We start from the raw sequence: 26785 nt of genomic DNA on the forward strand, positions 1-26785 counted from the left end.
GCCAGAGCACTGCTGTTCTCTGAGGTGGGGTAGGAGATGGGCCAGCCCAGTTTGTGGGACAGTTGCTGGGATTGTGTGCTCAGTTAAGGAGCCTGGAGCTGGCACACTGGGAGGGAAGACAGTGGAACAAAATACTGATTTTTCTTTCTGCTGAAGTGTGAAATTGGAACATCAATTCCACTATATATTAAAAAAAAAAATCCCAAACCAACAAAATTGTGCTTATAGAAATCCTGCTTTCTTTTGTCAGAGTTTTCTGGGTTTATTCCATCTTGCAGAGAATTTTCCTTTGTTCCTTTGCTTTCCTCAGCTTTGATGCCCTTTCTCCTGCCCTTGCAGGAGCTGGTTATTCATTTTCTCTCTGGGAAGATGAGCTGTTGTCTCAGTTGTTAATTCCAAAGGGCAGAGCACTTGGAAAAGGCAGGTGTGATCAGGCAGCCTCCCCATGATCCCTCTGCCTTCCCACAGGGAGCTCAGTCCCACTGCAGCCTCCTAATCCTTTGTTTGAGCCAAAACTTTAAATATCTGAAATTAAAGGAAGGAGTAAACAAAGGTTGTCTCACTTCTAGTCCACTTAGATTTTAATGGTTTACTGACAGGTTTTGAAATCTCTCAAAGTTGTTGTCAGGTTCTGTCAATTCTGTGCTTTTTTATTTTGTGATTTTTGTTTGGTTGGAATAGAATAATCTCTATTTCAGTAGCACTGTTTCTGCAGTTACTGCATACAAATGTCATTCACTGTATGCATGGACAGGAGGGTTACAAACCACAACACTTGGCTTAGAAAATAAGGAAGAATTCAGAATTTTCAGTGTAAAAGACTGGAGGGTTAAGAGAATAACAGCTGAGAAAAAAAAAGGAATTAAATCCATAAAAACCCTCTTTGATAAATTTGTGGGGTTTTTCACTAAAGCCAAAAGAAACAAGGAATCTTTACAGATTTTAGATCTTGGTATTGACTGCCATTGATTTAAATTCCATTTAAGCCTATTGGAAAAGAAATATTTTTATCTACTTTAACTACAGGAGGAATTAAAGTTGAAAAAGAATTTCTGAAGGTTTTTTTTTTAATATGCTTACTTTAAGTGGATAAATGCTGACCCTTTCAAGCTAACCAATTTCCCTTGGTGTGCACACTTACTCTACCAGACTTAACAACCACATTTCTAGTGCATAATGGATGTTGCTGATGCCTTTGATTTGTTTCTTGTTTGAATAATCACCATCCTATATCTCACTGTTTCTCTCTGTAAGCCTGATCTGATGCATGCCCTATCTCACTGCATGCTGGAGCCAGTGGAATATGCTCGTGTGGTACAGTATGATTCCCATCCCATTCCATCTTCGTGGAGTGCTCCAGGCTGGGGAAAAACCCAATTTGCCCCTGGGAAAAGGACAGGAAAAATAGCATTAGCATGCAGAGATAGCTTTGAGTTCCTTGGGAAACTTGGGGTAGCATATGCAAAATAAAGAGAAGAAACTGGTTCTCATTGCTCCAAGTGATCTTCATTGCTCTGAACAGATTTTTTCACAGCCTGTGCCATCCTAAACTGACACCTAGGAATGTGTGTGTGTGTAGAGCTTTCCCAGGCTGGCCTGGGATGTGTAGGATGTTGGTAAAACCCAGCTTTCCTCTGATGACTCAGTGTGTGATTGGTGTGTCTGCAGAGCAGACAAGAGATTCTGTTCAGTCCCAGTGCTCTCAGTGCCCTGAAGTGGCCAAGGGATGTTTTCCCAGCACTGCCAGCTGTTTCTGCCAGGCCCTGCAGTGCATTCTGCTTTTGCTTTCCCACCTGCTTTGCTGCTCAGTTTAGACACAGCCTCCCATAGTGTGTGGATGCTCAGGAAACAGCAAGCCTGGAACTTGCAAAACTTGCAAGAAGCAATGCCAAGATTTGTTCTTCAGCTGACTGGCTTTGGCAGCTCCAGATTCCCTGAGGGCTGCAGGGTGGTTTGCACCAGAGCTTGATTTTGATCTGTAGTAAATCAAGGGGAGTTTTGCTGGGGATGTCAAGGCCTCCTTCTCTCTGACTATTTTGAAAAAGGTGGTTTTTATTTTTGCACAACACCTGTGTTGCACACAGATGTGCCATGCTCTGGTTCCCTCTGAGAGAACTTTGCTGTGTGTGGGCACAGCAGCAAACCCATGGATGTGGGTAAGGTATGAGAGATCACCAGCCCCTCAGAATTATTTTTGCTGTGTTTTGTTTCTCCCAAGCTTTAAGTGTTCTCATGTAGCTCCCCATGTCTCTTTCTTTGGATCTGCTGCATTCATGCATCTGTGGGGAAGGGTTTTGAGTTAAATTGATTTATAATAAGTTAAAATGTGTGAGAGAAGTGAGGAATCCAGCAGCACAGATTGCTCCTGGCCATGAGGAGACTGAATGGCAGGTGAGCAACCTGCCCTAGTGCAAGGGGGCTGGGTTAGGTGATCTTTAAGGTCCCTTCCAACCCAAACCATTCTGGGATTAAAAGCAAACACCATTTCCTTCAGAATTGGCTTCCACAGGGAGAAAAGCACAACTTTGCCAGCTGGCTTTGACTTGGGGCAGAATGGCAGAAAGGATCCAGCGAAAAGAGTTTTCAATGCTTAACACAGATTCCTTTTTCTTTGCTTTTTTGGGGTTTTTTTTGTCTTTTAGCCTCTTCAGCATGATGTGAACCCTTGTTTCTCTCTGTAGGTGCGTTACAGAAGGGACCACCTCTCCAGCAGGCAGTTACCCTATTTCCCTGTGCTGGAAGATCTGATGAAGGATGGTAGTGATGGTGCTGCTCTTCTAGCTGTGATTCACTATTATTGTCCAGAGCAAATGAAACTAGATGGTATGTAATAAAGGTTTTGAGGGAATCAAAGGAATAAAAGGCTTTCAGGCTTTGAAAGCTGAACTAGAAATACATGAAAAATTTAAAATGCAGCACATTTAATAGGTAGTGGAGTATGGCAGGTTGGAGACAGGTCACATATGGAATCTGCATTTTAAAAAGAATCTCTCTTGGATATTGATTTTTTTACTTACTGTATTTAGAAGACTGTGTTCTGTATCTTATGAGCCACAAAAGAATCCTTTCTTTTCCAGTTTTAGATGATGTGGCTTTCTTTGCTTAAATAACTGAGCTTGGTTTCAATGCCATAAAAATGGAGTACATGTCCACCAGTGCTAGCTGATAATTCTCATTTTTTTCTTGGCATAACTTGGCATTTTAAAAATCTAGATTATGAAATAGTTTCTCTCGATCTGCAGAAATTGTCACTCTTGGGCATTGCAAAACTTGAGTTCTCTTCCCCAGAAAATGTTTTTTTAATAAATCAATGTCCTTGTTGCATTAACTTCTGCAAATCAACATTTCCTATTGGTTTTTAAATTCTCAGATATGTTGTACCTTGCAGAGCTCCTGAGTGTTTTCAGAAGGAACCAGCACTGTGAATCCTAGGAGTAACCCTTTATTATATGCAAATCAAGATGTCTGGTTTTAATTGCTTTTGTATTTTGTCATTATGTGTGTTCTCTGTAGCCTGTTTACCTTTTCTGTGGCTGTGATAGACAGAATCCCCTGTGGATTCCAAAATGAATGCAGAACTGATACTGCTCTCTGTGGTTTTCTTCCTCCTTTTCCTGTCCCTCTGGCACTGAGCAGGTAGAGAAATGTCACTGGTAGCCAGTAAATATCCAGTGCTGCTGTAGAGTCTGTGAAGTTCCTGTATTTCATGTTTCTGTGAGCTGGGGGTGGAAGGGTGATCCCTTGGGAAAGTGCCAGAACTTACTCAGCCCTTTCCTCTTCCCAGATATCTGTTTGAAGGAGGTGACATCAATTGCAGACAGCCTCTATAACATTCAGCTCTTGAGAGAATTCTCAAATGAGTACCTAAACAAATGCTTTTACCTCACCTTGGAGGACATGTTGTATGCTCCTTTGGTTTTAAAGGTAAGAAACACAACAAAAGATGATTTTTCAATAAAATGTGGGTAAATCAGGAGTGTTTTGTTAATGTGAGGTGTAATTTTATTTTTTTTTTTCTGTTTCAGCCTAATGTCATGGTGTTCATTGCAGAACTCTTCTGGTGGTTTGAGAATGTCAAACCAGACTTTGTACAACCCAGAGATATCCAGGAAATAAAGGATGGTAAGTTCATGACCACAGATAACTGATAGCATGTTATTTAGAAAATACTTACATTGCAGTGAAACTGTTGCCTGGTGGTGTTTCCTTAGAAGGTTTATTTCTCCCCAAGATTTATTCTTGCTGGGGATCTTTGAAAAGCAGTAAAGTAGAAGGAAAATTAGTCCTAGATCCACTTGAGTTCTGATATTTTGGATGGATAATTTTTGAACATATAATTTCCCCCCCTAAACCCACTAATTAATGTATTAATTTGTAACTTTCATTACGCTCACTGGAAGACATATTTTAAATAAAGATCAGTTCTTCAGGTTACAGTGTAGACAAAGTTTCCCTTCTACCCTGTGCAATGTGAGAGCTTCCTGTGCTGTTTGCCCCTCCCTGGCCCCTGGGTGGTGCTGATGCTGTCCCTCTGTGCCAGTCAAGGCAGTGATGCAGCAGAAGAGCAGCCGGCCCCCTGTCCCCATCTCCAACGCCACCAAGCGCAGCTTCCTGGCCACTCCTGCCAGCCCCAGCCCAGCAGAGCTGCAGCCCCCAGCCCAGGCAGCCCCTGAGGCCTGCAGCAGGTACTACCTGCACCCCGAGGAGCCTGACTACCTGTGAGTGTGTCTTCATCTTCTTCCACCTTCTCTTTGTGCCTCTGTTTGGATAACCTGGGGATTTGTGCTGCTGAATGTTGTCATTTTGCCACAAACTGGGTGACCTTAGAGTCCCCAGAGGGACTCCAAAGCTGCCCAGGGTCTTGCTTGGAGCAAGCTGCTCTTGTGGAAGGTGTCCATGAAACTGGACAGTCTTCAAGGTCCCTTCCAACCCAAACTATTCTGGGGTTCTGTGAAAACAAACTTCAGCATGATCTGGTGTGATTAATGAAAAGAGTTTTCAGCTGACATAAATTTCATGGTGACCTCTAAGTTATTTCAGCCTTTGCTTAGACTTGAATTTACTATTTACATAAGCATTGTCTTAAATCTACTGCATTTAGAAACTTAGTTTAATTTCAGGTAATAGGTTTTCTTTTGTATTGTTACATGTGAAAAACTTCCTGTTAAGGAACTTCTTAAAAATTCATTATGTTTTAAAGAGGATGAGGGTAACTTACCAGTGTGACTTTGCAATTTGATATTTCTTCTGATTATAGAAAAAAAATTCTTTGTAGTAAGTATGAATTTTTACCTTTCTGAATTAGTGGCAAAGGAGGAAGCCCTGCCTTCAGCCCTTCCCATCCACTGCTGCCTTTGAGGCAAAAGCAACAAAAATCTTTACAGGGAGAAGACAGTCCTGGTAAGTCTGCCTTGAATTTGCCTTTCAACAAACAATGACTGTCAATGTCAATAAAATAATTAATTAAAATATAAGGTAATTTCTGTAACTGATTCAGAATTGAATTAATCTGCAGTAACACAAGTGGGTGAGCATGTTGAGTTTCAGTGGATTTTAATTTTTTTCAGGCTTTGACTGTGTCTGGTGGCAGCTGCAGCAAATCTGTTTTCTGCTGCCATCTGTTGGGGAAGGAGTTGACTCTGTTTCTGTTTGCTATTAAATGAGGCAATAGTGCTGGTTTAAAGACCATTTCTAAACTATTACTAATTAAAAACCTTTTCAGGCCATCGGCATCGTTCGAATTCTCTGACCCGCGTTGATGGGCAGCCACGAGGGGCAGTTCTGGCATGGCCAGAGAAGAAACCCAGGTAATTATTTGTTACAGCATTGCTTGAGGAAATGATACTGGGACAATTTGATTGTGGTAATGTGGTATCACTGCCCTAGAACTGCACTGACAGTCACTTAATTTTGTTTTCTCCTTATGTGCACTTTCAGAGCTGACTGATTTTAGATTTGCAATTGAAAATTCGTTAGCCGTGACTTTCAGCAAGTGCTCTTGAAAATGGAAGTTTCTGAAGTTGCTGCTTGGTATTGCTGGTCACTCGTGGTACAGGATGCATTTTAAAAATAAAACAACTATTTTAGCTCTCTGCATCATGGTCTTTATTTCAACAAATTGTACCTTGTCGTGCTTGAGTGTCAGTAGATTCTTCTTATCTTTTTTAGGCCTCTGTCTCAGCCAACACCATTTGCTCTTCATCATTCTGCCAGTACTGATGTGGACCCTGGCTCTGGTGACAGCATTAGCCTGGCCAGGTCCATCAGCAAGGACAGTCTTGCTTCCAACATTGTCAATGTAACCCCCAAAAATCAGCCCCACCCTCCATCGGTGAAAGCCAATGGGAAGAGTTTGCTGAACAATGTAGAAATGGAGGATGAAGATGAAGAGCTCATTGCCATCATCAGATCTGAAGAAAGGCCAAACCATGGTGACCCTGAGGCGCAGAATGCAGCAGCCAGGGTGCCCAGCCTAGTGGCCACGGCGTGGTCTCCAAAAACAAACAGTGACCCTGCGGACAGCAAAGCTGAGAGTTTTTACCTGGAGCCTTTAATGCCCGCAGTCCTGAAACCAGCCAAGGAAAAACAGGTCATCAATAAAGAGGATGAGTGTGGGGAGGGGAAACAGAGGAGTTTTGTAACCAAGAGGTTAAATGAAGGACACTTGTCTTTGATGCGCAAGAAAGCCACGAGCAGTCATGGTGAGCATGACCTCAATAGGACTTTTACTCCCATTTCTAGCTCTGATTTCACTCCAGTTGCAGATGCCAGTTCTGCAGATGCAATGGCCCTGGGGGAAGCAGGTATAGAAGCTTCCAGACCTTTGGCTAGTAGCAGTTTAGATCCTTCCTCTCAGGAGCTATCCACTGGAGGATTCTTTCTTCATGCTGCTAAAGCTGATGATGAGGTAACAAGTAAAGTCAATGTGAGTTATGGGAAAGGTCTCGGCCTGCACGTTCAGGATACAACCTGGACCATGGTGAGACAAGACTCAGAGCCAGATCTCCTGGACATGGAAGATGCTGACCAGGATTTGGTGGCCATAGACAACCATCCTATAGTCACTAAGTACATTGGTGAGGAGGAGTCTGCCAAGCTGCAGGAGGACATGAAGGTGAAGGAGCACGAGGACAAGGACGATGCCAGCGGGCGCTCCAGCCCCTGCCTGAGCACCATCTCCCAGGTGAGCAGCGTGTCCATGGCCAGCGGCAGTGTCCGCATGACCAGCTTTGCAGAGAGGAAGCTGCAGAGGCTCAACAGCTACGAGACCAAGTCCAGCACCAGCAGCTCCCAAAAAACCACCCCAGATGGGTCAGAAAGCTGCCCAGCACCACTGACCACGTGGAAACAGAAGCGAGAGCAGAGCCCCAACAGGCAGAACAAAGACAATGTGAATCTTTTAGCTTCAGAGCTGGTGCAGCTCCACATGCAGCTGGAAGAGAAGCGCAGGGCCATAGAGGCTCAGAAGAAGAAGATGGAAGCCTTATCAGCAAGGCAGAGACTAAAATTGGGCAAGGCAGCTTTCCTGCATGTTGTTAAAAAAGGGAAGTCTCCCGATGGTCCACAACCTCTTAAACCAGAACATTTTGGGAAAGAATATTCCCGGCACAATGGGGAAGATTTAGATGAAGTTTCTTTGGGTTCCAAATCTGAGGAGTTTCTTGTGAAGGAGGAGGAGAGAGAAGAAATGCTCAATGATTCTCAAGAAGTAGCAAAAAAAATGCAGGAAAGCCTGGCTTTTGCTGAACAACACAAACCAAAAGACCCTGCTGCTATACACGATCTGGAAAAAAGTAAAATTATTTCTGTTGCCCTCCTAGAAGACAACGTGACTGAAGCAGATATAAATGAATGTGATCTTTCCATTGAGAAGCTGAATGAAACAATCAGCACCCTGCAGCAGGCCATCTTAAAGATATCCCAGCAGCAGGAGCTGCTCATGAAATCTCCAACAGTGCCATCCCCAGGAACCAGAAGTAACTCTCAGGACCAAAAGGTGAAACCTTCAATTCATTTTGTTGAGCCCCTGTCTCCAACTGGAATGAACAGCCTGCGGAAGCCGCCGCGCCTCGGCCAAGGAAGGACTCCCCGGCCAGGAAGGCCTTCAGAGCTGAAAGTCCCTAAGGACAGGCAGCAGAACTCAGCACGTGTTAAAACCCCAACTCCCAGCCTAGAAAACCTTCCACATTTGAGACCTTTCCCACCCAATAGCTTGGCAAAGACACCCACAGAAGTGGGACTGGAAAGCAGCCCTGACCATGGGAGTGGTTCCCAAGAGAAGTGTTTCTTTGATACCTATAGACTTCATGATGAGAGCAATCAAAGGGCACTTGTTCTTTCCACCTCCAAAGATGCAAATATTCTGTCTGAAATGAGCAAAGAGGTGAATAGCAGCTTCAAGGAAACAGGGTTGAATTCTTCTGATGGCTCAGGAAAAGAAAATGTCCCAGTGGATGAGCCCCTGAGAAGCAAGGCCAATCTCATTGAAGTAGATTTGTCTGATTTAAAAGCTCCAGATGAAGGAGAACTTGAAAACCAGGATAGCTCCACGGATATGATTAGTGAAGGTGATCAGAAGTCTGGTGTGGGTTTTTTCTTCAAGGTAAATGTGTTACCTTTCTCTCTTTGTTTCCTGTTACACACTCACCCAGCATTAGAACTGGTGTTTCCCAGGCTCCTGATGGAGCACAGCCCGAATTGGTTGCAATATTTGAATATAAAAAAGCTGCAGTGGAAAACAATTACTTCTGGAAAAAGAGAGAGATCAGCTCTCAAAACATTTAGTGTCCTAATTTGTGCTTAGCAATTATTATTGTCAGTACCACAAACGTGCTGACATGATACTTTCTCTTTTAATTTCTCTTTCAAGAAAGTCAAACTAGTCTCAGTCTCAGGGAATTTAACTTTTGGGGTCTTTGTAGTGTGATTAATTTGGACTGATTGTCATTCACTGGGATTATTTGTGGCGTCCATCCTGGCCCACATCATAGCTGCACTGTACTTTGCAGGTCTGGAAGGTTTTGTGATAATTAAAGATATTTTAAACCAAGTCAGAGTAAGATGAGCCCCTTTTTTCTCCTCACAGACATAAGGGAACACTAAAACTCTCTCTTAATAGTTTCTTGAACAATAAGAGGATTTGATTTACACTCATCAATTCTAAAAATGTAAAGATTTCCAAAAGTAATAGTTTTTCTTCAAATTTTCCTGGAATCATCAGCAATCTTGTGATGTCCAGCTTAATAAACTGTCCACTGTTCCTTCAATTTTCCATCCCTTTGTGTTTTTCAGGATGAACAGAAGGCAGAGGACGAGCTGGCCAAGAAGCGGGCGGCGTTCCTCCTGAAACAGCAGCGCAAGGCCGAGGAGGCGCGGCTGCGGAAGCAGCAGCTGGAGGCTGAGGTGGAGCAGAAAAGGGATGAGGCTCGGTAATGATGCACAGCAAAGAATTTCTCTGTATTTCAAGGTCAGGAGGCTGCTCCATGCTGAATGCACTGTCCTTGTGTTCTGTGGCAGCCGCAAAGCTGAGGAGGACCGGATACGGAAAGAAGAGGAGAAGGCTCGGCGAGAGCTTATCAAGCAAGAATATCTGAGGAAAAAACAGCAGCAAATTTTGGAGGAGCAAGGGCTTGGGAAACCCAAATCCAAGCCCAAAAAACCCAGGCCAAAGTCGGTCCATCGTGAGGAATCTTACAGTGATTCAGGCACCAAGTGTTCTTCTACACGTAAGGATTGGCTTTGTTTGCTCCCTCTGAGTTTCCAATCTGCTGTCACCAAATGTGTTTGACATTTTCTCTCCTGTTTTGTAGCTGATAACTTGAGCAGTGCTCAGTCTGGTTCCAGTCTGTCTTTGGCCTCAGCAGCAACAACTGAGCCTGAAAGTGTTCACTCTGGTGGCACTCCCTCACAGAGGTACAGCCAGCTTCTCTTGGGTTTCTCTGTCCCGGGCAATGGAACAGATTTGGGCTTCAGTGCTGTTTGCTTCACCTCACTGGCAGAGCAGCACAATCAGCATTGCCGAATTCATCTGGTTTATGTGGCTACAAACGTGTAATTTTGTTTTGTTTCTCCCAGAGGAGTCAGAATTTTGCTTTGATTTCTAGCAAGGAGGATCTGACTGTTCTGGGGAGGAAAAGGGAGAATATTCTGTTCCATTCAGGGACAGCAGCATTTATGTGAGATTATAGGGCCAAACCCCAAAACCTTGGCATGTAATTTTTTATTTATTTCCCTCCCAGAGTTGAATCAATGGAGTCCTTACCCATTCTGAGCAGAAATCCCAGCAGAAACACAGAGAGAGACTGGGAGAATGCTTCCACAGCATCTTCTATTGCTTCAGTGGCAGAATACACAGGTGCCTGCTTTGTTTTAGTTTAGTTGCTTTTGTTTAGTTTGTTTTATTCATTTATTATGAATACCAGGTCAGGAAAACCTGTGATGTGTTTCATGTTATTTCTGAGAAGTTGTCAAGTGTATTTTGTTCTGTTTAATATCTCTAAAAGTAAGTCATTCTAGAAAAATAATGAGGGGTTTTTTTCTTTTTTTTGCTTTGGATGAAAATCTTAGCTTTGATAAGTGTAAGGCAGATAATTTTGACTTCTTTATCTTCCTTAGGTCCAAAATTATTTAAGGAACCCAGCAGCAAATCCAACAAACCCATTATTCACAATGCTATATCTCACTGCTGTCTTGCTGGAAAAGTGAATGAACCACATAAGAACTCAATATTAGAGGTAAACATTAAAATTATTAATGCACTCTCAATCACATGGGTCTGTAATGCTGATTCCATAGCCCCACTGCTGTGCAGTGTGAATTCCATTTCCTATACTGTGGCTGTCGAGAGCATTTTTTGCTTTCCCCATGGAAAACGCGATCCCGTATTTACTGGGAACTCTGTACTTAGAGTTCTGCTTTTAGGTTCATAAAGGGACTGGAAAATTCTGGTAAGAGGAGCAACTCTTCAGCTTAAAGCTTGGCATGGTTGTCCCAGTGAACAGCCCCTGTACCTGGTTGTTTTTGCTGCAGGAGCTGGAGAAATGTGATGCCAACCACTACATCATCCTGTTCCGCGACGCCGGCTGCCAGTTCCGAGCACTTTACTGCTACTACCCCGACACGGAGGAGATCTACAAGCTCACTGGGACAGGGCCAAAGAGCATCACCAAGAAAATGATTGATAAACTCTATAAGTACAGCTCGGACAGAAAACAGTTTAACGTGATCCCAGCCAAAACCATGTCAGTGAGCGTGGATGCTCTTACCATCCACAACCACTTGTGGCAGGCCAAGCGACCCGCGGTGCCAAAGAAGGGCCAGACTCGGAAATGACACCCAGCTCCTGGGGAGAAGGTTGGCTCACTGGGATTGCATTGACAGAAGACATGTTTACCATTTTCCTCCAGTTTGGTATGAAATGTGCAGAACCATAGACATTTTTTAAGAAGCTTCGGGACAGAGAACCGTGGATGCAAGTTCTTGAGGATGAAGGAACGTTGCCAGTGTTTTTTATGAATGATGAATCTGCTGTTACACCCAATGCTAACTACTGTGGCTTTCAGCTGACGAGGGACTGTGCATGTAGCAAGATCTTGAACAAGTGGATTTCCTTTTACTTGAAGCTTTTCATCGGTACAAATTGGGAATAATTTAATTCTCTTTCCTCTCCACCTCATTCCCTCCTTTCTCCTGGCATTCTTAAAAGTTGGCAAGCTCCGAACTTAGGTAGAAGGATTGAACAGATCTTGGGTGAAGTGCTTTGGGTTTGGTTTGGTTTTTTAAACAGTCTTTAGGGAAATCTTCCTTTCAATCCTTTTTGAGGAACTGTTGAATACATCCAGTTGTTGTACTGTACCTACTGCCAACGTAAGTCCAGCTCTCAGATTTCTGATAAAAGCCCCAACTTGTGCTGCTCAGAACAGAGTTTACTTGCAGGATCTGTGTAGGATAAGCATTGCAAGGATTGCAAAAAAAAGCCAGTCTTTTTCTAAAAAAAAAAACAAATATAAAAAATTGTTCACAAATGTAAAGATCTCTGGAATACAATCATGAATAGGCATAACAGGTGCTACTAGCTGGAATGTGCCTGCCTGAAACTTGAGGCAAGCTGAATGGAGCCCAGTGATTACTGATTTCAGTTTCAGGTAGTGTCCTAAAGATTTGTTTGCTTTAATAAAGATGGATGCTGGTAGGTATAGAACATTTCCACTCTGAGCACGCTACTCCTGTACGATGGTGCACTTAATGATCACAGATTTTAATGTTTTTATTACATCATGAAATGTAATTCTACTTTCTTTGTCCTGTCTTTATTCTGAATGAGCAGCATGCTCTACAATGAAGAGTGTGTTATGTTTTTTATTTTGGGTGATATATTAATATATATTGATTTGTTTTTCTCATTTGAAAGCAATTTTTAAACAGAGACATTTGCATTTGTTTCAAAAGCCCAAATAAGTCGAATGGCTTGGATTTCTTTTCATGTTGAAATATTAAATCTTGAGTTATGACCTTAAAAGTCTTTGTGTTTCAGCAGATTAAATTTTTGTCTGTGGTAACAGGGTACATTTGCAGTTCCTTTTTTTTTGTTTGTTTTGTTTTTTGTTTTTTTTTGTTTTTATTTTTAACCACTCCCATGTCTCATTCTTGGCCCCATCTGGTTCCCAAGCAGGTTTCTGTAGCTATTCCCTAATTAATTTAATCTGCTAACCAGCTCCTGCTCCCTGGGTTTGACACTTACCTGCAGCTCCTGTAGGTTCTGACGTGGGTTTGCACATGTTTACTTTTCTTTGAAGTGTTACTTGAATTTGTGTCTCTCGAGTGCAGAAGGCCCTGCCCGTCCTCGAGAGGAACTGAGCTCTAGATCTCTAAATCCAGAGTGATTCTTGCCCTTGGAGATGATGGAAGGTGCAGAGAGTTATTGTACATAGGGGAGCTGGGGGATGGCATGAAGTGAAGCTAGCTAGAGCAAAGTGAAGCTCTTCCAGTGCAGTCTCCCCGTGGTTTTTCCCCTTCCAGGACTCCCTGACTAGGCTGCTGCAACTTTGTAAATTATGTTAGATAGTTTGCTGCTTGTAAATAATTAAAGGCTTTATGGTTTCTAAAGTGCTGAGTATTAAACACCGTCATGAGTGGAACTTTTGTTACCATGCTTTTCATGCTTGTGCTTTATTTCTCACTGTTTGATATTATAAACCATATTTATTTTATGAAACACTGAAATTTAATAAAAATCATTAACTGATTTCCTTTTTATTTCATGTGTACTTTTGTTGGTGTGACACTTCATCCCCTCCAAGAACTAATACACTTTAAAGATGTGCTGTTCTGTTTGGTAAAGCTTCACCTGCAAGGACTTTGTGACAAGAGCTTGCAGTGGGACCAAAAAACTCAGAAAAATGGGAAATAGTTTAAGGATCAATTTCATCTGACTCTTGAATCTGTCTGCTGGGGTTCGTTTGATCTGTGCAGTGACTCAGTGGCAGAATTTTGGTAATTTTCTAGTCAGTGTTGAGGTTTGGGTTCAATTTATGAAATTCTGAATACAGAGGATTTCTCACTGGTTTTAGTGACCTCATGTTTAACCTTTCCCTGCCAAAGACTGAAAATCCTAATAAGGACATAATAAAATCCTAAAATCCTAATAAGGTGATCTGGACCCTGCTAACTTCTAAAAATCCCTGCTTAGAAAATGGGGTTTTGTCCTTGCAGAGCACAGTGTGAATGCCTGAAATCAGGGAAATGTGTGGGAATCCTGTTCCCTCAGCCCCAGGCCTGGGATCCCTGCAGGTAAATGGAATTAAATTGGCATCCTGCAGCTTAAGCTGCTTGTTTGGGTTGGTTTTCCCCAGGATTAGAGCCAGGGTTGTTCCCTCTCAGCTCTGTCCAAACAAGCAGGGCTGGATAAAAACTCCTCCAGCTGCTCCCAGAGGTTCTGCCTGTGCTTCCTGGGCAGGAGGAGGAGGTGGGAGCTCTGTCTGGGAGCCCTCTCTGTTTCTTCCTAACAAATCCAAGACTGTACATCTTTAAAGTGCTTTAAGTGCAATTTGTGCCTTTCCAGCTCTGTCCATCAGTCTGTGTGTTCCATGTGCTCTTTGCATCTGTACTTGGTGTGGTTTTGTCCCATTTTCATCCTGCTCTCAGCTGGGGGAAGAGTTTCAAGCCAATATAATCCAAAATAATTTGAAAATACTAATTTATTTGGAAGCCTTCACCTACACTGGGAGGGCTAAGGGTGCCAAGAAAATAAAGGTGATTTTTGTCTCCACTGCACTGGGGAGTTGAGTGTAGAAATCTCTGGAGTTTGGGGCTGAAATTTGAAGTAAGAATGACAGAAATGAGATCTCAGGACTTGAATTTTCCATTCCTTTTGCTTTTTTTCCCCCCTCAAATCCCAGAACTGATGACTGGAGCCGTGTCAGACTACCCCAAGCCCCCTCACTTTCTATTTTATTTGATTTATTGTTTAAATATAGCAACAATGAGGTGTCTCCTGTTCACTCTGAGCTGACTTTCCTGGGAATTTGCTGCTGGTCCCACCCCTGGAATGGAGCAGTCCTTGAGGATGTGGACTAAGCTGCTGTGCTTATCCAATTAAGTGGTTTGCAGTTAATTAGGGGGTTAAATGTAATTAACTTTCAGCAGTTGAGGGACAGGCAGGTGGCTGAGGGGGATGGGTTTGGGGGTCAGGACATGCCAAGCATCCTTGGGATGAAGCTGTGCTGGGATTCTCCAAGGACATCACTCCAAAAAGAAGATTTTGGAGAAATTTAGTACCATTTTAGTGCTGTTCATCTGCAGAACTGAAGAAATCTGGGGAGTATTTTGGGGCTGTATGCCTCAGATAAGTGAAAGTTTATTATATAAACTTCTTCAGACCAGTTGAAAATTGGAATATTCATATAGTCCACTAGGTGTATTTTCCACAATGCATTAAAAATTTTACAATTAATTCCAGGCTACCACTCAGACATTGGACTTCTCTTACCGTGTAGTAAGTGAAAAATAATTACAGGTTTTTAAATTCTGTTACTCTAAAAATAAATATTATATATATATATATATATATTATAAATTTATATATATATAAATATATATTTATATATTTTATATATAATATATATTTATATAAATATATATTATATTTTATATATAAATAATATTATAAATATTATAATTATATTAAATATAATATAGATATTTTATATGTATATATATATATATATATATAAAAATAATATTTCACTGAGCTTTCTGTTGCAGGTTTGTTGAGGCTTGGTTTGGTTTTAGAGGGTTTGAAGATTTCAAGCTTCCCATAGGCCTATGAAAGGTGCATTTTTTACTCTTCTGCTGCAAGTGGTAAGTTCAGCTCTTCTTTGAAAGAAATTAACCCAAATTTTTAAGGAAAATGCCATTCCAGAACTGGAATTTTCTGCCCCTTCCTTCTCCAGCCTGTGCTGAGCACGGGTACGTTCCTGTTGTAAAAGTTACAGGGTGGATTTAATTGACTTGTCTGTGCTAAATATAAATTCACTTTTATCTTGGTGCTGAAATCCTGTCATAGTTTTCTGATCCATCCCTCTGAACTTGTTAGGAAATAACACATTTATTGTAGTGGAGGGGGGAAAAAAAACCTCTGGGGAAGTGTGTGCAGAAGGGATCATGAAATATTCAATATCCAGCATTTGTTAAAATTCAAATGAGGCACTTGAAAGAATGGTTTGAAGCCCATAAACCTTCCCAAATTATTGTGGCATTACCTGGAAATCTTAGCAAAGGAAAACCTCTTTCTTTTGACTCTGTTTCCCAGGGAATAACCACAAAAACTGAATTTACAGCAAAAATAAAAAATCTTTCCTGGGTTTTGTCTCCTTTTTGTTTCCCAGCCCCACCAACCCCATTATTTTTTATGTATATTTTAGTGCTCTAGATTTTTTTAATCTGCTACAAGGCATTTGTAGTGTTAGAAGTTGATTTTCCTCAACTGGGGCAAATATTTGAATGCATTTTGGTTCATTTTGCAGAGTTATTTCCTCTTCTTTTCTCTGTCTGCTGCTGTGGAAGGTGGAACAAGAGGAAAAAGTGAAGAATCCACTGCTGGGGAATGCTGAAATCCCCTTGTGCAGAGCATTAAATCCTGTTCTGCAGCCTTGGCTGAGTTTTCAACCACTGAGAGCTGCTCTTGCTGGTGTTAACATCACCTTGTTTTGGGTGTAACCATTGCAATTTGGATGTCCTGGAAAATCAAGAGGATTTTGTTCTCCACGTACAGATTTGTCTGGTTTAAAGCCAATAATTAAAAGGTAATTTATCAGGGACTTGGCTTCCTGCTGTACTTTTACTTCCAGTTCCTCACGTGTATGTTCAGCCCAGAATGATCTTTCCTATTTAAGGGATATTGTTTGTGTCCTTCTGTAGGATTTTAAATAAATCGATTTTTACAGTATTTGCCTAAAATGCTGAATAAAACAAAATCTTTGCTTACCTGCATTTGATGTCCAAGCTAAAATCTTTGTGTGTGAGTGTAGCATGCTCTAGAAATGTTGGGATCTTCCCTGAAAACCTCGGAAACTTTGAAGCCAGTGACAAATTTTGAAGTGCTGGGAGGTAGAAGAACATGTACTGAATCTTGGCTGAACATCAGTTAAAAACAATCTCCTTAAATACATGGAAAATTTAATGCATTTATTAAATCATAAAAATTAGGATTAAATAAATGAATTAAAAATGTTTAAAAGCTTCTCTACCACACCAGGCCCTTTGTGCCTGAATGCACAAAGAGTTTGAAAATAAAGTTAAAAATTAAAGTTGGGAAGAGCTGCCTTGAGCCTCAGCTTAAACCACACCTTCCTATGGCTGTTTTAAAACAGATTCCCTGAAGGAACAGAAAAATCAGACAGCAGTGTCTCCTGTTGCTGCATGCAGCTCATTTATTGTCATTTATCTTTACAGAAATGTGAAGCATCTTCACAAGGATTGTACAAAACCCTCTCCCCTGGCTGGCTGATCCCAGCAGAGCCGCTCCCGGCGCTCGGTCTCCGAGAGGAGCGACGGAGTCGCTGTTGCTGATAAAAATCCATGCAGGAGCTGAGCTTGGAATAAAACTGTCCTGTTCTATAGAGGTTAAATAAAAAGGGGGATAACAGGAAATAAATATGCTCATAACATTGGTTGGAGTAGTTGAGTTTAATGCAGGATATGTGGGTTTAGTCCATATCAAACCGTTAGTGGACACGGAACATGCGCCAGAGCCGCTGCTGGAAAACCCCAAAACATCCCCGCTGTCCTCGTTTCTGCATCCCCCAGGGCCTGCCAGGTCTCTGCATTGGAACACAACTATTTCCTGCAGAAAATGGGATTTTTCCATGGCTGGAAGCAGTAGGCATTCTCCTGCTCCCATGGAAGCTCCTTGTGGGCCCTTTCAGCGGCAGGAACGATTCTTTGTCGCTGCATCAACGTTTCCAGGACCATTAGAAAAATAAACTGCTTTTGTTTTTACATTAGTATTGTAACTGAGGCTAAGGAATTAGAAAAATGAACCCTTGGTTCTCAGACTTGCATTGGCCACAGGTGAGTATTTACAGGGTTTTCCCCATCCCATGGGAAGGTCGGCTGGAAATTTACACCAGAGGAGGAACCCGAGGCTTTGTACACGGAGCTTCCGTTTCAAATGCAGGGACTTTGTACACTGAACAAACAGAAGCATTGTCAAAATACAGGAAAATCCAGGGCATTTGATAACATCACAAACCACACAGAGGCCTCAGTCCTTTTGGCACATGGTTTCTTCCTGGGATCATTTTCTCCCCGGATTAAGGGCAGGGAGGAGCTGTGTGTGCCCGCTGAGGAAGGAGGGACCCAGCACCGTGGCCAGTGGAGCCTCTGGAACACAGACCCTGGGTTTGGCCACAAGGCTGACCTGGCTGCTCAGGGCTGGGGGTGAAATTTTAAGTAATTTTTAAAAGAAATGTAATTTTCTTGCCATGGGAGGGTTGAGCTGAGGAGCTGCACTCACTTCCCTGTGCTCTCACGCACAGCTCGCAGCCAAACAAACAAAAAATAATAAAAATGTTCTCAGTAAATATATTCAAATAATCACGCCTTTTGTTTTATTTGGGCTGGGCTTTTCTTTGTTTGCTAGCTTGGGGTTTTTTTAACCTGTAATACTGCTTTGCTCTACTCTCCCTTGAAAGCAAAATGGGGTTTGGAAAATGATCCATATTAAATTCAGAAAATTAAATACATTCACACTCCACGATCTGAGCATCCTGAGGCTTCGAGTTAGCACAGAGCCCACGTGTCCTTTTGTACTTCAACCACACCCACTTTTTAGCCTATAATTTTTTTTTGCCACTTTTAAATGACAGATTTGGCATGTGAAGCTGCAAACAGAAATAAATAAAACATTGTGCCTGCCTAAACCAAACAGATCCGAAACTAATCATTAAAAATCCATCAAAACAACCCAAAAAGCTTTAAAGACAGTTCTGTTTTGCCCACAGCTCAGCAGGATGGGAGGGGTGCACTCTTTGCTTTTACCTGTGGTACCTCACTGGGCCTGGGATGTGCCACCACTCAGGGGCTCCTGCCTGGCACTTCAGGAAAAAACAATAAAAAAAAATAAAAGCTGGACCCCAAACCTCATCCAGGCACAGCAGGTCTCTCTCAACCCCCTCTCGAGGTGATACCAGCCTTGGCACTGGTCCTACCCTGGGCATCTCTGCCCTCCCTCAGGGCCATGGGCAGGATGGGCAGCACATCCCCACAGGTTGGGGCAGCTCCCCAGCTGTTTAAAACTCACTGAAATCAGGTTTTGGCTTGTTTTCTTTTTTGTTTTCTTTGTAAACATTGATTGGGGGTGCATTGGGGAGCAAACAGTGAATGGTAATGGCAATAAACCATTCAGTGAGTGCAGGAAGCTGATGGGATTTCATGGCCATGTTGTGCTTTACAAGCTCCTTGCTAAAAAAAAAGAAAAAAGAATCACATTGGAATTGTAAGATATGAACATGAAAGTATAGAAAGTTAACAACTCAGTTATTCACTTGGCAGTCAAATAAACCCTTTCACATCAAAGTTGTAGAATGTGCAAAAGCAGAACGGAAACACGTCTGGTGTTTGTGGCGGTGCCAGGTCCCTGCGGGTCGGGGGGACGTTCATGCACCTCTGCTGCAGGGGAAGCCACGGGGACAGAGGGGACAGAGCCGAGCAGGGGGGGCTGGAGCTGCCAGGGGTGGCTGTGGGGGACAGGCAGAACCTGCTGCCATAGCGGTGTCACCGAGCTGTGACCGCGGGGACGGGAAGGACAGCAGGACACGGCCAGGACACACGGGGGGAAGGTTGGACCCCAGACTGCCCCGGCCAGAAAGGGCGAGTGGAGCCACCAAACCTGCACAGCCCCCCCAGCCCAGCCCAGCCCAGCATCCCCAATGCCCCAGGCAGCTCAGCCCCAGCAGGACACAAACCCAGCGGCCCCAAGGCTCTGCCACAGAGCTGGCCCCGCTCTCGGTGCCCTGGGCTTGGTGTGACCAGGGTCTGTGAGGTGCCCCAAGGCTCTGTCACAGAGCTGGCCCTGCTCTCGGTGCCCTGGGCTTGGTGTGACCAGGGTTTGTGAGGTGCCCCGAGGCTCTGTCACAGAGCTGGCCCCGCTGCTCTTGCTGTGTTGTGGTTTGTGAGGTGCCCCAAAGTGTGGGGGCCCTGCCCTGCCCTGTCCCCTCCATCCCGGCTGTCCCACGGCCACCAGAGTCCTCGTGGCCACCCAGAACAGAGACCCAGCCGAGGATGAAGAACGTGAGTGACAGAGCAGGAGTTTGGGTACCCTGGGGGACACCTGGTGAAGGAGGAGGAGGAGGAGGAGGAAGAGGAGCAGAGTTTTGGTGCAGTTTTCCTCTCGTCTTTACCAACCTGCACCCTCCAGGCTGACTCCAACCACAGCCCTGCTCCCATCGCTGTCTGGGCTCAGCCCCATCCCACCAGCACCAGCGAACGCTTTCTCACTAGTTGCGGTATCGGTAGAAAAGTTAAAATCCCCGGGGGCACCCACGGCCACCGGCTGCGTCCGGCTGTGCCGGGGCTCCGGGCATCCCTCCCGCGGGCACGGCCGGCCTGGGCATCCCCCACCAGGCTGGGCATCGCCTCCTGCGGGGCACCGCGGGCAGCAGCGCCTCCCCCGGGCCGGGCCGGGCCGGGCCGGGCCGTGCTGTCCTTGCCCGCCCTCGGGCGGCGCTCACAGCTGGGTCTCGTCGCGCGTCTCGGGGTTGCCCGAGCCCAGTTTGGTGCTGCAGCTGCTCTTGCGGCTGTGGCCGTCGTTGGCCACGTGGGCCAGAGGGTCGGAGCGGATCAGGTACCTGCGGGACACAGCCTGGTCACGCTGCTGGACAGCGCAGCTCCCCCCGGGATTCAGGCCAGGATGCGCAGGGATGCCCCGGGGAGATGCGGTGCTTGCAGAGCACGGTAGTTGTTCGGATGAAAGGTGTTAAATGATAAGAGGTGTTCATGTAAATGCCATAAAATAATAGAATAAATGATCGGGAGTTATTCCTCAGCTGCTTAGTAGCCAAAGGAAAATCCCACAGTGGCCCATGGGAGCTAAGATGGGGCTGGGGTGGTTTGGGCACTGCTCAGGAGCACAGGGAGTTGGAATGGGCTGGGAAAGAGGCAAAACCCGTGGGTATTCATGAGAAATCCTAGGAAATAACGGGATGGGGGCAGTGTGGGGACAGGGTGAGGTGACACTTACACGATGTCATTGAGCTCCAGCCGCGTGTCCGGGGGGGGATTGATCAGGACGTAGGACAAGGTGTTCTGGTGGTCGTTCATCTCATCTGCAAGAGCAGGGGCAGGGCTGCTGAGGGAGGGACACCCCCAGAGACACCCCAACAGGCAAGGTGACAGATCCCATCCAGGCAAATGGGTCCCTTCACCAGGAGAAGCCGTGGGCAATGTCCCTGCCACCAGGAGGGCACCAAGAATGTCTCTGCCACCTCCCTTGTCACCTCCCCAGGCTCTCCCCACCACAGCACGGCCCAGGGGACTGGGTAACTCTTCAAAGTCCCCACTCCCCCCAGAAATAAAGTGAATGTCTTACCTTGGTGCAGTGCAAAAGAGGGAACAGGTTAGTCCTGCTGTGTCAGGTACAGCACAAGTCCAACCACTGGCCCAGGGCAGCTGAACCCCCCCAGGGCCACCCCAGTGCTCTGCCCACCTCTCCCCCTCAGTTACTCAATTTGGCTCCATCCAGGCCCAGGATTAGTGCAGGGATTTCTCCTTTCCCCTGCCCAGGGGGAATCACCTCCATGGAGTTTCAGAGCCGTTGATTCCATTTTGGGGATGGCTCTGAACCAAGTGACCTCCCAGGGGGGCTCAGGGCCACCAAGAGCAGCACCCACGGGGGCAAACAGGGGGTCTCAGTGATGGGGGGCCCCTGTGCTCCCCGAAATAGCCAAGAACAAGATCATGGTGAAATGGATGGGGGTGCAAGGCTGCGGGTGCCAGGGGGGGTGGAAGCTGCGACAGGTGACACCATCTCCAGACAGGGTGATGGGGTGTGGATGGACAGGGTGGGGAGGGGACGGACAGACGGACGCGGGGGCAGCATGAGGAGCACGGGGGGACACCAGCTCACTGCAAGGCTTCTCACTGGGACACCTCTCCAGGCTTTGGAAAGGCCCCTCTGAGGTGCAGATGGAGCAAATGGAGCAAATGGAGCTGCTCTGGGTGCACCGGGACCCGGCCCTGGGATGGGCATTAACTCCAGGCTGGGGCTGCTCCTCTGGCCTGTCCTGCTGCTCCCACCTCCCCATCCCTGCCTGGCATGGGGGACCCCCCTGCCCCATGGTGGGCACAGCCAGGTCTCCTGTCCCAGCAATGCCAGCGGGTGCCAGATCAGCCTGGCACTGCTTTTCTCCAGCCCTCAGATGCAGCTCCAGCCACCACAAGCACCCAGCACAGGAATACAAACAGCTTCCTCCCGAGGTGTCCTTGCCAGGGCACACCCAGATGAGCCCCAGGGCATCCCCGGGGCTGTGCCACATCCAGCAGTGCCTGCAGGGGGACACCAGACCGTTGTGGGGCTGCTCACACACACCCCTGTCCCCTCTGAGACCACAGAAGGTGCTGCAGCCAGGGGGACCTGGGACCACCCTCGGGGAGGTGCTGCCTGGGACCCCCAGCCTGGGCCAGGTGTCCTGTCCTGTCCTGGGGCCACCGGGGGAGTTTTGGCCATCCCAGTGCTCAGCCTTACAGGGAGACAGGGGTGGGGGTGGCAATGCCAGGGCAGGGGTGGCACACAGACCCTGGGACCCGACGGGACACACGGGGGGTGACGTGACAGGGAGGTGGGGCCGGGCTCTGGCTCTGGGCAGCTTTCCCTGCCCCATGGGAGCTTCCTGACCCCATGCAGCCAAGCCAGGCCCTGCTGAGCCCACCGAGTATATTGCTGCCCCTCCGCTGCCCCAGGCAATATACTCTGCTGGCCTGGGGCTGCCTGGCTGATGGAGGACACACTTTGTAAGGAAAATGCCGACGTTTCACCTTAAGCCTGGGCTAGTGAAGCCAAAAACGAAGCTGGGACGGGTTGTTGCTAATCTTGGGGCTGCTGCAGTAAAAAGGAGCCTTTCCAGGGCATGTTGCACCCTGGTGTAAAGGTGAAAAAAAGATGGAAAAGCCCTGGTAGGTCCCACAGAGCCCCACGAGGTGCCCGGGGTGGCTGCAGCACCAGTGGCCCCTGTGGCTGCTGTTGCTCCCTCATGCTGAGCCCAGCGCCCCTGGTCACAAAATGGGGTCTTCTAATGCTGGAGAGGGGTCCAGGAAGGCAAACCAAGGGGTGCAAAGGGATTTTTAAAGCACTGCCTTGCCCTGGACTGTGGCTGACCCAGCAGGAGCTCCAGCATCTCATCACAGCATGCACAGGCAGCTCTGGGGCACTTGTCCCCCTCCCTGACCCCTCCTCAAGCTGTCACTGGCTGTACAGCCCAAAACCCCCTCACAGAGCCATGGAGGGAGGGTTTTGTTAATGAAAGCCAAGGGCTGTGATTTCCCTGTAGGAATTCAGCTAAAAAAGGGTCCCTGATGTTTCTGTCTCCCTGATCAGGCAGAGCCCTGCGTTTGCACCACCACCACAGGACACTGATTGGTTTTCCAACGCCACCCAACAAATTAGTGCTGAAAGCTCGGGGATCTAAGGTGAAAACTGGCAAGGGTGAGGTTTGGGCTTAGCTGGCATGATCTTGTTGTACGCTGCACGCCATGAGTCACGCGGGACTCCCAGGGAAAGGGAATTACCTTGCAAATATCCCAGGTTTACCCGATTCATCACATCACTGGCTGTTAAATTTGCTACATCCTCTACAGAACATACAGGGAAAGGCACAGACATAAACAGAGAGAGAGAGAGAGGTCAGCAAGCCATGGTTTGGCAAATATCAGAGACGAGCTCCTGCGCTGCAGCCAAAACGTGAGCAAAAGAAAAAGGAAAGGGGCAGAAGGCAGAGCAACGATTTCCATGGGTGTCCAGACACTGATGGTGACACAAGGTGACAACACACAGTCCCTGCACCTCTGGATGCCCAAGGAGCTGCTGGTCCCCACGCTGTGCCCGCTGTCCCTGTCCTGTACCCCGCACTGTCCCCTCTCCTGCCAGAGCTCCCCCCAGTTTACTTCAACCAAAATTTGCCAGATGGGCCAGGACAAGGATGCCAGCCCTGACCTGACCCCAAGCTGTGCCCCAAGCCTCAGTGAGGCCAGACAGCCCCCCTGGAACTGCAACAGAAACTGCTGGGATTGGGAACATAGGGAAAAAAGGAGAGAGGGGTACACCACTGCAAGGCCTTGCCTGCAGTCCCTGTCCTTGCCCCATCCCACCACGCTCCAGCTCTCCTGCCCCTCTCCCTGGGGATGCTGGCAGTGCCCTCAACCACCCCTGGGCCCCCACTCCAAACCACTCCAAACCCCTCCTGCACTGCACTTCTGGGCACTTCATCCTCCTCTTTCCTGTGCCTAAAGCCAGGATGGGAAAGGAGGAATGCTACCCCCAAAATCAGCTCCCATCCCACTGGGGCTCACTGCCAGCCTGAGTGTGGGCAGGGGGTGGACAGACACTCCTGGAGGATGGAGCAAACAAGCAGCAGCACAGGATGGCTTCAAAGAAAGAAAGAAAATAAAAGAAAACAAAACCAAACCAACAAAACCAAGGGAGCTGTGGGCTATAGACTTTGTCATAACCAAGGGCTGGGAGCTGTCCAGGGTGACACAGATGCCAGCACCGACGGGCAGGTCAAGCTTGACGAGAGATGTGGCTGCACAGAGGGACCCTGAGCGCCGTGGCTGCCACAGCCACACACCAGTGTCACACGCAATGAAGCAACTCAGCCCTGCAGCTACCGAGAGGTTTCCACAAAGAGTTTATGACAGATTAAAGTCCATTACAAAAGGGGGCAGCGCCAGCTGACAGGGTTGGGCCTCTCCCTGCCAAACTACGGGGGCTCTTGGGCACAAGGGTTGTGCTGACCTGGGGCCGGGTTGTCCTGAACCACCGTCTCTGCATGGCCAGAAAGTGGGGCACAAACGGGGCTGTGTGGGGACACCGGGCCCTGCTGCAGGCACAAGGGCCACTCTGCCACTGCCAACTCCTGCCTGGAGCCATCCCAGAGCCCAGAGATGGGGGGGCTGCCTGCAGCTGGCCGGGGGTGGCAGGGGAGGGAGGGGGGTCTGCGTGGGGGGACCCCAGCCTGGGGCTGCACAAGCACAAGCAAGCCGGGGATGAGGCGCAGCCCGGCTGGGACGGGCTCGGCGCTAAGCCGGGCATGGGGTTAGGCTGGCGTGGGGTTAGGCTGGCTCAGGGGGGTTGGGTTAGGCCGGGCCGGGGTTACCTGAGGAGCCCGCGGGCGGGAGGCAGCGGCGCTCCAGCGGCACTTACCGTACCCGGTGGTGGGCAGGCCCAGGTGCTTCATACGGTTCTTGACGAGCTCGGAGAGCTCCTGGCGCTCGGAGCGCCGGTACAGGCTGAGGCGCTGCTGGCTGATCCACTCGGCCGTCTTGCTGGAGTGCTTGTTGCCCTTCCTGCTGAGCCGCCGCGCCCACTGCATGCTCTTGCGCCGCAGCAGAGGGTGCTCGGACTGGTCGCTGGAGCACGAGTTGCGGTGGTGGCTCGTCTTGATGCCCCAGTGCTCCTTGACGTCCTTGGTGTCCTCGCAGTCCTCAACATTGATTGAGATCTGTGACTAGAAGCCCAGCAGGTCACGCGGGATGGGGGGTGGCCAAGGGGGCTTTGGCCTGTGCCTGGCACGGTGGGATCTCTCCCACGGGGTGGGATTTTCTTTTGGGGTTTCTTTGGGTTCCTTCCTCTGACCCCAGTGGGCTCTCCCAGCACTTGGTCTCTGCACTGCAGGAACCACTGGGCTGGCAGATTTCACAGAATCCCAGAGTGGTTTGGATTGGAAGGAGCCCACTCCTTGCCATGGTCCACCACACCAGGTTGCTCCAAGTCCTGTCCAACCTGGCCTTGAACTTCCAGGGATGGGCCAGCCACAGCTTCCCTTGGATAAGCTGAGGGGAGTCTTGTGGGACCCTCACGCAGGATCACCTCTGGGATATCTGCCCCAGGAACAGCCGTGCCCTCATCTCCCTCTCTTCCCTCTTACAGCATCTGTGCTGCCACAATGTCTGACCCAGCAATCCCCACTGGTGAGCAGGAATTTATTAATAAAGCCTTTTAAAGCCTCTCAAGGAGCTGGGTTGCATTTAATTAAATGTCAACTTTCAGCTCCCTGTCACTGCTTCCTTACAAAGTTGAACACTGAAGGTATTTAAAGGGATCCTGGCTGCCTCCCTTGCTCCTGATCCCAGTTAATTACATCAGGGCACTGAGTCTCAGCCAATATCTCCCTTCCATGGGGACAGGCAGGGCAGTGCTGGCACAAAGCAGGAGGTGGCTCTCGTGGCCAGAGCCAGCCCAGGGCTCAGCCAGGGGTGGGGACGGGGGGCACGGCCGGGCGTGAGCGGCACTCACCTGCGCTCGGATGTCGTGGGGCTGCAGCAGGGGAGGAGGAAGGGAAAACCACGAGTCAGTGCAGCAAAGGGCAGCCCTGCAGTGCCCACCCTGCTCCCCAAGGTGCCCAGGGTGTGACAGAGCTAAGAACATCCAGCACTGCCTGGAGAGACCCTGACCCAGCTGGGGAACCAGGACAGCACCACCCAGCGCAGCCGCTCGAACGAAATCAACACAAAAATTCCCCTTCCCCTGCTCTCCCCTCCCCACTCTGCTGCAGCCAGGCCTGAGGTGCTCCAGGGACCCTCCTGGATCCCAGCTTGGCTGGCGCCACAGCCCCTTCCCAGCCCGTGCCCTACCTCGGAGGTGGCAAACATGTGCGACTCCGTCCTGTAGATCCCGATGGGGATCTCGGCACTGGAGGAGCAGAGCTTCTGGAAGAGGCGCCCGTATGTCCGGATCCACAGGTCATCCTCAGTGATCTTCATCTGAGCAACACAGGGCCAGCATGGACCAACGCGGGGACAGCAGGGACCAACACAGGACAGCATGGACAAATGCAGGGACAGCATGGACCAACGCAGGGACAGCAGGGACCAATGCAGGGACAGCAGGGATCAACACAGGACAGCATGGACCCCCACTGCACCTCAGGCTCCTCCTGAGCTCCACCCCAGCCCATCCATGACCATCCCAAAAGTCATTTCCACAAGAAAATCAGCGGCCACTTCTGACCTCAGCCTTCAAAACAAGGAGTTTGGTCCTTGGCAGCTCTTGGGCTTTTGGCAGCACTGAGGTTCC

General features: G+C 47.6%; 2 protein-coding genes and 1 long non-coding RNA gene across 15 annotated transcripts in view; 2 read left to right on the forward strand and 1 right to left on the reverse strand.

The window, feature by feature from the left end:
• Positions 1-12564, forward strand: part of CAMSAP1 (calmodulin regulated spectrin associated protein 1) — a 32401-nt gene extending 19837 nt beyond the window's left edge. For all 3 annotated transcript variants that reach the window (XM_077189361.1, XM_077189363.1, XM_077189362.1), the window contains 13 exons: positions 2682-2823; positions 3785-3924; positions 4026-4122; positions 4541-4718; positions 5306-5400; positions 5723-5807; positions 6169-8602; positions 9292-9428; positions 9517-9725; positions 9810-9912; positions 10239-10354; positions 10615-10733; positions 11029-12564. In XM_077189361.1, the coding sequence (XP_077045476.1) occupies positions 2682-2823; positions 3785-3924; positions 4026-4122; positions 4541-4718; positions 5306-5400; positions 5723-5807; positions 6169-8602; positions 9292-9428; positions 9517-9725; positions 9810-9912; positions 10239-10354; positions 10615-10733; positions 11029-11331 (4158 nt within the window). In that variant the 3' untranslated portion in view covers positions 11332-12564. The remainder of the gene's footprint in view (positions 1-2681; positions 2824-3784; positions 3925-4025; positions 4123-4540; positions 4719-5305; positions 5401-5722; positions 5808-6168; positions 8603-9291; positions 9429-9516; positions 9726-9809; positions 9913-10238; positions 10355-10614; positions 10734-11028) is intronic.
• A 2676-nt stretch (positions 12565-15240) lies between these two features.
• On the forward strand, positions 15241-16316 carry LOC129128960 (uncharacterized). The gene is made up of 2 exons (XR_008535357.2): positions 15241-15357; positions 16023-16316. It is a non-coding gene; the product is annotated as an uncharacterized LOC129128960 (long non-coding RNA).
• A 587-nt stretch (positions 16317-16903) lies between these two features.
• KCNT1 (potassium sodium-activated channel subfamily T member 1) overlaps positions 16904-26785 on the reverse strand; it is an 81446-nt gene continuing 71564 nt past the window's right edge. For 7 of the 11 annotated variants that reach the window (XM_077189207.1, XM_077189206.1, XM_077189210.1 and 4 more), the window contains 6 exons: positions 26344-26472; positions 26006-26026; positions 24914-25217; positions 23281-23343; positions 20738-20822; positions 16904-20345 (listed from right to left, as the gene is read on the reverse strand). In XM_077189207.1, coding sequence (XP_077045322.1) covers positions 20225-20345; positions 20738-20822; positions 23281-23343; positions 24914-25217; positions 26006-26026; positions 26344-26472 — 723 coding nt within the window. In that variant the 3' untranslated portion in view covers positions 16904-20224. The remainder of the gene's footprint in view (positions 20346-20737; positions 20823-23280; positions 23344-24913; positions 25218-26005; positions 26027-26343; positions 26473-26785) is intronic. The other 4 variants (XM_054646396.2, XM_077189213.1, XM_077189209.1 and 1 more) reach the window with 3 other exon arrangements.

This window comes from Agelaius phoeniceus, chromosome 21, assembly GCF_051311805.1.
Source record: "Agelaius phoeniceus isolate bAgePho1 chromosome 21, bAgePho1.hap1, whole genome shotgun sequence".
Lineage (NCBI taxonomy): Eukaryota > Metazoa > Chordata > Aves > Passeriformes > Icteridae > Agelaius > Agelaius phoeniceus.